Consider the following 10,175-nt stretch of genomic DNA (forward strand, 5'->3'; position numbering starts at 1 on the left):
TCAAACAAAATAACTCTTTTTAAAAGTTACTATCCAAAACAGAATATTTTGCATTCTTGACTAAAATTACTGCAAACTTGACTATCTCAAGTGTTGTCCTAATTTGGGTTTCCACTGCTGTGATAAAACACCATGACCAAACCAACTTGGAGAGGAAAGGGTTATTTTCATCTTACATCATCTAGGGAAGTCAGAGCAGAAACTTGGAGGCAGGAACTGATGCAGAGGCTATGAAGGAACACTATTTACTGGCTTGCTCCTTATGGCTTGCACAATTTGCTTTCTTATGCCCTAGGACCCCTATCTGCCAGGGATGGCACCACCACAACGGGCTGGACCCATAAGAAGACTGTATTACAGATTTACTTGTAGGCAAGTACTTGAGGCATTTTCTCAATTTAGAGTCCCCCTTCCCAAAAACTCTAACTTGTGACAAGTTGACAATAAATCAGCCAGAAGAGATGCACATATGTACTATATCTGAGTTATAACAGCAACATTCTCACGTTTTCTTTCCTTTAAGGACACAGATGTACTGTGCAATCACAAAGCTCACCTTTACTCCTGCACTTCCATTTGGCATCTTTTGCAGTTCATAGGGAAGCCTGACTCTCTCAGTTTGCACAATTGGGTCATCAAATGATCGTCCATGAAGCTTTTTGAATCCATGAATTGTATTTCTTACATTTGTGACTATCTGTTGGCAATAGACATTTGAATTTATCAATTACTTAATGAGGCAAAATAAGGTAGTATCCATAATATTAAAACCACCCAAAATACCTAATCCAATATACTCAAGTTCAGAATATTATTTCATTCATTTTCTTGTTTTCCAGCTAAAAGGTATGATATAATGTATGTCTCTACAATTTTCTTTTTAGCCTAGGAATTAGTGAAAAAGAGAATGTTAATATAAAAGCTAAAATTTTTCAAGTAATATGGTAAAAAACTATTGACAAATCATCTCTTCGTTTTCAGCACTTTGAAAAAAATTTATGTGTATGGGTTATTTTGCCTGCATGTTATGTCTGTATACTACATGCATGTCTGGTGCCTGAGATAAGGCCAGAAGAAGGAATCAAATTTCCTGGAGTTGGAATTACAGATGGCTGTGAGCCACCATGTGGGTGCTGGAATCAAATCTGGGACCTTTGGAAGAATAACCAGTATTCCTGACCATTGTGCCATCTTCCCAGCTCATTTTCAGCACTTTTGATCCAGTAAATTATTATCTTTGATATTTGTGTTTTCCCCTCATTTAAAAAAATTTTATTTTGAATTATGTGTGTGGGTGTGTGGGTACATATGAGTACCCACAGGGCTCTTAGAGGCCAAGAAGAGGAGTCCAATCTCCTGGGGCTGGAGTTACTGGTAGTACTAGGAAGCTGATTCTGGTCCTCTGCAAGAGCAGTGTGTGCTCTTAACTGTTGAGCCATTTCTCCAAACCTTTCCCCATTTTTAAATGTTTTTTATTTAATTTTTTAAAATAATTTAGTTTTCCTTTTCCTTAATGTCAATTTTCTTGAGAGATATCTTATTTATTGCTCCCATTGCTGAAAACCACCCCTAGACCAGTAATTAAAATCCCTTCTATGTAGTACAGTGCTAATCAGCAGTCTTAATTGGAAATGACTGATATTTTGACAAGATAATTTTTTTGTTCAAAATGTATAGTTACTTAGATGCAGTATCTGACCTTCAAACAGATCTGGAGCTTCCATCATGGGATTAAAACATAGGGGTACTCAGTTCATTTAACTCATGGGAGAGTAACATTATAGGCTGCTTTAAACAAAGATTATTTCTGCTAAATTTAAAGCAGTCAAAATATGATGGTGCTAGAAAGGTGGCTCAGTGGTTAAGAGAGCTTGCTGCTCAGTCATGAAGACCTGAGTTTGGATCCCAGCACTCCTATTAGGAGCCATGCAAGGTGCATGACTCCCGCTCTAAAGCACTCAACACTCTCTTTTGGCCTCAGGAGCACTGGCCCCACACCTGTACATTCAGACACAGATGTATACACAAATAAAATAAAAAAATAACTCTTAAAAACAACAATGTGATGTATAAACCTAATTAAAGGAGCTGGTTTAGCACATTATTAACATTTATATACAACATGAATGTAGAAAACATAAAACACTTTCACAAAATAGTTGTTATAAAAGACATTCTCTTTCAAAGTTGTAAGCAAAAATTTTTAAATAAATGAGTAAATAATTCCTACAAAATCATGAGGAAATAATGGCTCATTATATTACTGATCTTTTTTAAAAACAGATGTCATGTAGATCAGGCTTTAATCTCACTTGAGATCAGCCTTGAATTCCTGATCATTTTAACTCCTTAGTGCTAGGTTTACAGACATGAAAACAGGAAAAAAAGACAATGCTATACACAAAATATAAGAAATAACCACCAAGAACTTTGGTTTAGGAAAATAAAGAAAAAGTAAACCCATATAAAAACAACAAGCTATCAAGCAAACAGGCAAACCTGAAGTTAATATTCTATTCATAAGCATTTCAAAAGCCTAGAGCTGTACTTAAATTTCATGGTCCACATTAAGTAACTTTGGAAATTATCTCCTTTGTTTCTCCCACTTTCTTTTACTAAGAACACTTTATTATTCACTGAATGATCCAGAAGACTGCCCCTTATAGAAAGTGATCATACCGGGGGAAAAAATGGGGGAAAAAATCCACATGGTCGGACATTCACCTTTACAATTTTTAAAATAAATAAAATAAAAATTAGTCTATAACTCAAAAAAAATTTATTTCTCCTCCCTTTTCCACACCCCGTTTATTTTGAAATGGTATCTCATACTTCTTATGCTGGCTTTGAACTCTTAATCCTACTGCCTCAAGAGCTGGGATTACAGGTATGTGCCACCACACCCAGCAAAGCGTCTCTGACAAAATACAAAGGCATAAGACTCTGTCCTACTTGTAATTCTCAACTCTATACTTTAATTCTCAACTATATACCACGAGAATTCACCATCATGCACTTAACTTTCTCTCTAAGCCAAAACAACCACACTAACAACATACCTGGCTCTTTGCTGCATTTCCAATGGCTCGAGTTCTGGATCCCAAAGATATACAGGCCCTGAATAAGATGAGAACAAGAGTTCCTCTATTTATCTGGTATACTGTTTATGCGGTTTTATATGGTTTTCCTTATACTAAAGTAAACTTAAAATAATTAAAACAATTATTTTAAAAACAGGTAGTAGAAATAAAAATTTTACATTTTTTAAACTTTATAGTAACAAAATAGTGATCAGAATTTTAGAATTTAAAAAACTGTTCTAATAGTTGACAATATAGTATTGGTGCCAAAATTGTTTTTCAAATTCTACTGACCTGAGACCTATTAAAAAGTAATCATATTTAGTAAAGTAAGGCTGCTTGGATTTCCACTCTGGCTTAACTGCTAAATATCTTGTGGGAGTTATGTAAGCATCATTTGCTTCAGTTTTCCATATGGTGACAGTGATGACAACACCTGCTCATCAGGTTATATGAGAACCAGGAGAGTGAATGTAGGTGTTAAGAAATGCTGTCAAGCCGGGCGTTGGTGGCACATGCCTTTAATCCCAGCACTCGGGAGGCAGAGGCAGGTGGATCTCTGTGAGTTCGAGGCCAGCCTGTTCTCCAGAGCGAGTGCCAGGATAGGCTCCAAAGCTACACAGAGAAACCCTGTCTCGAAAACCAAAAAAAAAAAAAAAAAAAAAAAGAAGTGCTGTCAACACCTGGCACAATAAAATTAAAATGCTTGATATTTTAATCACTACATTTTACATGTCACATAAAAATAAAAATTAAGATTTTATCATGTTATTGAAGAAAATATTTCCATGATTTCAGTTTTAACTACAAGAAACTATTCAATCAACAAATGCTGTGCATACACTATCCACTATTTATCCTTGGATAATTTACAATTTGCTGAAAAAATTCAACAGAATACCTAAGATAATGAAAAAGAACAACCATTTCCACATCACAGGGCTTAGGGGAAGCAACTTCTAAATTAAGACTTGAAAGGAAATAAAAGCATTTAATTTGTAGCTGTCTGGTGGAAAGGACATTGCAGGCACACAGGTGCTGAAGTTAGATATGGTTTACCTCTAAAGGTTCATGTGCTAAAAGCTTAGTCCCAAATGTAATGACACTTGTGTAGAGCATAGGAGCCAGATTATGAGGCACCAAACTCAGAAAAATCAGTGTTCACTTTGCAGAAGTATGTCACATACAGAATGTCCCCTTTCTGACACTGCCAGAACACCAGCAATGTGCAGGATGTGTTCTCCAGCCACGAGAATCTGGAGCCAAGCAAGTCTCCTTAGAAGTTCCTAGTCTGACACTTTACCCTGTCAGTCCTATATAAACAGCATTCCTGATTCTCTCCAACATAAACATCTCATGGAATATAAAACCAATTTTACTTTTCTATAGTATATATTACCATCTAATACAACTGTTTTCTCCAGCTGTATCTCTAGGCAAAATGTGAAATCTGTAAGGGAACAAGGCACTGTGCTCATTACACTATTAAAATGGTATCCAATGCTCACACATTTTTGGTAAATTTTAAATTAAAGTAACAAAATTCTGTGCCTTAAAACTAGTCACATTTCAGGTTCCTTACACTCTCATGTAGCTAGTAGATATAAAAGGTATACAGAGAACCAATATAAGTAACATAAAGTTCTACTGCACTGGACAGGTGTACTGACTGGTAAACAGGAAGGGCACTTTCTGAATGATCCTCAGGGTAACTAGGAAGAATACAGAGTTGGCTAGTTTCATAGGAGTGATTGATTAAGATAGTATCGAGGTCAGACTGTATAGGGCCTCAACGACCCAATTACAAATTTGAAATGTCTGCATCCGTTAATGGAAATTAAGTTTCTAAGCAATGGAGAGAACAATGTATGGTGCTGTATAATACAAAACAAAGGTTCTATCTCAGTGTGACTTGGTAAGAGCTGACATCACACTGAGGCCCACTGCACTTTGAATTCAGCCACCTCTCTATATATCTGTCTGCTCCTCTAAACAATTTGCTACATAACCTTTAAAAAATAGTCCTAGTTTTTTCTTTCACCTTCCCAGACAAAGACCACAGGATTCTTGGCCTTCTACTGTCACTGTGTTGTTGCTGGATGAATAATGATACGAGATAGCCAGCAAGCTTCGATCTCTTCAATTCCTTGGTGAGTCTTTATGACCCTCTTCCTATGTTGCCAGTTTGGCTGTGAATTAAATTTTCAGCAGCTAAGCAATGTGTTTGTTCCAACTATAGTGCCAGGGTGTCCTGAAAGCAGTTTCTCAACCATGGCAATCCTGACAGGGCCAGATGCTTCTTCTGTTGGATGAATGGGGCTGTACTGCACTGTGACTGTTGAGCACGCTGACCTCTACCCACAAGATGCTAATAGTAGTACACTTTCACTCCTACTTTCAACTGTGACAACCACAAAAAATCTGTAGGTAAGTATAAAATGTTCCTATGAGGGCAAAATCACTTGCATCTAAGAACCCTGGCACAGATCTCAAGTTTCTGTACAACATAGTTCTTTAATGCTAAAGTAAGCTTGGGAAAACATTCTTTTCTTAGGACACTTTTCAGTGCTTACAAGTAAAGGGACTTGAGAATCTAGCTCTTCAGGGAATTTTACATCTGAATACTTTTAAACTATCTGGGGAAAATGTTAAGGTAGAGGATGAAGAGGGAGGAAATGTGCTCAGAATGAAATATTGTTGCTATAGGCTTTCAATCATGCTTAAAAAAACTTTAGGCATATATAATTTAATGACAACATAGAACTTCCAATCTTTCATTATGGTCAAAGGATTAAATATTTTAACAAATGAAAAAGTAATGTAAGTTCCCATAAGCTTATTAAATATAATTTAAAGATTAAATTAGTTTATAATGTGAGACCATTAACAAATCACACAAATACTGAAGAAGCTGAACAGGTATTAGGCATGGCAATGCCTGCCTTTCATCTCAGTGCTCAGGAGGTTGAGGGAGGAGGATCAAGCCCAAGATCAGTTTGGGCTACTTGCCCAAAATCTTGTCTCAAAAAACAAAAATGGAAACTGATCAGTGATTGTATATACATATTATTAGGCTGATGATGGTTTTAATTAAAAATTCACCCAGCTGTCAGGTAGTGGTGGTTTAGGCCTTTAATCCCAGCACTTGGGAGGCAGAGGCAGGCGGATCTCTGTGAGTTCAAGGCCAGCATGGCCTACAGAGCTAGTTCCAGGATAGCCAGAGATACACAGAGAAACCCTGTCTCAAAAAACAAAAACAAAAATCCCCCAAACAAACAAACAAAAAAACAGCCTCCCCAAAATTCACCCAGTAAAAATGCAAATACAAATGTACAATAGTTTTTAAGGTTCTTTAAAAATATCTGGCTAGAAAACCTGTAAACTACCATCTGCAACATACTTTCTTAAATGAAATCTTACCATATCTCAGTGATGATCATTAATTTTTATAATGATCACAAACTGAAAAGACTACCAATGGCATGTGAAACATCATAAATTCATTATACTTATTTAATGTCAAATTCCTCACCTATAAAATCAAGGCAATGACTGGAGTTGTTTAGTCTTGCATTATTAATACTTGAAGATTTTTTAAAACAGTCTTATGTTTGGCTATGTTTTAATTTGTACTATCAACCCATATAACCCCCAAACAAATTTAATTTAAAAAACAGGACAGCAAATGTAGTCATTGAATTTTTGTCAGAAGCAAAATAATCATAGTAGCTTATCATCCACTAAATGTGAATTTTCAAAAATATCCAACAACAACAACAACAAAAACACCAACCCAAACATACAAAGTAAAAGGAAACAAAAAGGTAGTTATTGTAACATTATTTGCAAAAATGAAATATACACATAAAGGTAAGACATGGAATGGAATTAGTGAAATGATCATACAAACACTAAAACTAATGGTATAGAAATACTGTACATAAAAGTTAGTAAATAGAACATCAAGTCTATTTTCCCCTTCCAATCTTAAAAACAAATAGAAACCATCTGGAAATTTTATTTTTGGATAGAATTACAATTTTTAATTTTATCATTTAGGTACCAATATTTCTAAGTTTAACAAAATTTTTCTAATAAAATACATAATGAATGAATAAATCATGAGTAAATTATTGGCCCTGGGAATACGATGATTACCTGATTTATGTCCAACATTTGAGCATATAAATATCTAGAATTTCAATAGAGAGGTGATGTGTCAATCTAGAAAGAAAAGGAGACCTAAAGCTAGTCTAAACTATATTTGTAAACAACGCATTCTGCATTCACAAATGCTATTCTTAAACATACTGCTATATTCTTACACTACTCCTAGAACTGTAGCAACTTCAGCATTTAAAGATGATTTAACTTGATCTTGGCTAACAGTTTAATTTAAAATTAAGTTTGGATCATTCACAAGGATCGAATAAATGACCTCTCCATAAAAATACACGAACAAAATTTTCCTCATAAAATTACAGGCTACCTGGAGCCTACAAGAAGAGTTTTTCACATGCAAGTATCAGCTGTGTTCTTTGCCAATAAACTTCCCACATGTTTCCATGACATAATGTTACTAAGTCTTTCATCAAGAGTTCATAATGGAAACACTCCACAATCCTGTTTATACAGGATAGTCGCCTCTGACTCACCAATAATTCACTCTATAGAAATACTCTTTAGGTAGAAATTTCCACAAACTGACAGTATTGACAATATACTCGGTCAAGATTCCCACTGCCGAGTCTCTCCTAGCGAATGCACCATTAACCTAATCCCTTCGGAAACTGGTAAGATGGTTTCGAATTCTCAAGGACAACATTTCCTTTCTTCTATAAATAGACTGATTGATAAATAAAACAAATGCTTCTAGGTTTAGAAAAACTACCATTCATTCCGTGAAGTGTACCTTACCAGGGGTCACTTTTCTGAGAAAGCTATCGCTCAGGGAGATGGGGGAGGGAGGGCAGAACGCAGAGCTCTAGTCTAGCTAGTGCAGGATAATCCCAGGTCATGGCCACAGGCCACCGGAGACCTTTCTCTGCGTCTGGGACGCCTGGGTGGCCCTGCACTGGCACCTTCCTGCAGCCTAACGAGGGGGCTCTGGTGGGTCAAGGGCGTCTGCGGCCAGCAGGGGCGATGCGAGGCACCAGCTCCTGTCGCCCTCGGACCCGACTGTAGACGCTGCACCTGTCGCGAAGGGCGTCCCGGGCCCCACCCGAGGAAAGGGGGCGTGCGGCACTTACGGCGTGCACCTGTCGCTGTACTCGTTGGCGATGGTCTCGATGCCGCCGCTCCTCGCCACCGCGATGTAGCAGTTGAGGAAGCCGAGGTCAATGCCCACCACCGACATCCCGCCTCCTCGTCGGGCTGCGGGGACCGCGTCCCGCTGCGGGCCGCCTCTGTGGGCACTGCGACTCCTGAGAGAAGCAAAGGAGAGGACCCACTCTCCGTCAGAAAATCTAGGGCAGGGCGTCGGAACTGCGGAGGTGGAGCCGCCCGCCCGCCTGCGCCGCGCCGCCTCCGCCCGTCCCGCCGCCTCGTCGCCACTGCGGTTCGCCGCCCCCAACCGGCAGTTACTGCGGTCTGCGCCTGCGCGCTCGGCCCCGGGAGGCGCGAGCCACCGGTCGGCTGAGGCTCGGCGGCCTCGCCCTCGGCCGCTCCCGTCAGCGCTCGGCAACGGCTCGCTGCGCCGCGGCGGGTTCGAGAAAGCTGGAAAGGGGAGACCGCGGAGCCGCGGGGTGGGGCGGGGCGCCGGTCGCGACACGTGAAGCGAGGCCAAGCAGTCTCCGGGCAACGGCGGGGTAGCAGCGACCAGAGGAAGCTCTCCTGAGCGTCTCTCCCTCAGCACCGCTCCCCGCCTCGCCTTGTCTTGGCCCCGCTCTCCTCCCCACCACTCGCCCCGCCCGCATCTTTTCCCACGGTCCCAGTCCCCGAGAGCTGCGGCCTGGTCGCTCACCCGCCGACCTCGTCGCCCCGAGGGGCCCATGTGAGGCTCGCGCTGAGGCGGCTCCCGCAGCCGCTCTGTGAGGTTGAGCCCATTGTGCGGTGCCAGGGCAGCATCCGCCTCAGAGCCACCGCGCTGCGCCCCGTCCCATGAAAACTGGTTTTGTAGGCCCTGACCTGCTGCCCAGTGAGCTTCAGAAAAGAAGCCTACCGTGGCTGCGTGTTGCCTGTGTTCACTTGAACAAGTTTTACACTCACGAAGGCTGGCGGCCCTGCTCCTTTCCATGCACATCCCGGTGCGAACTCCGCTCTTTCTCATCCGGCCCCTCCTTTGTCCCCACTTCCTTAGGGTCCAGTTCTTCATGTATCTGCTGACCCGTATCCGGTTCCTCGTGTAAGCCCTGGTCCACCTTGTCCAAGTTTTTGTGTGCTTCCTGTTCTATCCTGGAACTAGGCACGGAGGTTTTATCCGCATGTTGAGTACCCTTGTCTGTATTTATGTCCCTTAAGGTATTCAGACCTTTCACTATCAGCACCGCTGTCACTGCAGCAGCAGCAAGTGTGGCAATAGCTCCAGCTGTTGTTGCTATAATGAATGCGAAATACATTTCAGGAACGACACCAAGTCAACTGGGAGGTCACTATTGCCTCAACTCTAGTGTCTCTAAAGAACCTTTCTTGTCCATAGTTTGCAGAAGGCATGTTCTGTCTGGTTCAACACCTCCCTGGGAGACTACCAGACTTGGCTTCCCAGCAGGCTGTGCGCGCACAGAGCAGGGATTGGATGCTTTTGGCTCTTCAGAACTCTGGGTCTCAGTGGCTTCCACTAGTTGCCTCATTCAGCTATTATCCTGAGGGATAATGATCTACCACTGGCTAGATTTTCCTGAAACCTTGAAACTCTCCTAGGACCACAAATTTCATTTCATTTATCTATGTCTTTGGAACCTCAGGTGTGTTTTCTAGTAAAAAAACAAAAACAAAACAAAAAACCTTAACATCTTAAAAAGAAATCATTAATGTCAGGAACAAAGATTTCTCATTCTATACAGCTAACAGGAGGAAATGAGTACTTAGAAGTTAAAACAGGACAAGTTTTTAGGCGTTATATGAATTTAGGTTGTAATCCTAGGCATACATAACTTT

General features: G+C 40.5%; 1 protein-coding gene across 3 annotated transcripts in view; it reads right to left on the minus strand.

Moving 5' to 3' along the window:
• Hspa4l (heat shock protein family A (Hsp70) member 4 like) overlaps positions 1–9,755 on the minus strand; it is a 46,414-nt gene extending 36,659 nt beyond the window's left edge. Inside the window, exons 1-4 of one of the 3 annotated variants that reach the window (XM_035451608.1) lie at positions 9,288–9,755; positions 8,330–8,503; positions 3,060–3,117; positions 557–697 (exon numbers count right to left, since the gene is read on the minus strand). In XM_035451608.1, coding sequence (XP_035307499.1) covers positions 557–697; positions 3,060–3,117; positions 8,330–8,503; positions 9,288–9,637 — 723 coding nt within the window. In that variant the 5' untranslated portion in view covers positions 9,638–9,755. Of the gene's footprint in view, positions 1–556; positions 698–3,059; positions 3,118–8,329; positions 8,809–9,240 lie in introns of those variants that run through there. The other 2 variants (XM_027391942.2, XM_035451609.1) reach the window with 2 other exon arrangements.
• Positions 9,756–10,175: the final 420 nt, after the last annotated feature.

Source organism: Cricetulus griseus (genome assembly GCF_003668045.3).
Source record: "Cricetulus griseus strain 17A/GY chromosome 1 unlocalized genomic scaffold, alternate assembly CriGri-PICRH-1.0 chr1_0, whole genome shotgun sequence".
Classification (NCBI taxonomy): domain Eukaryota; kingdom Metazoa; phylum Chordata; class Mammalia; order Rodentia; family Cricetidae; genus Cricetulus; species Cricetulus griseus.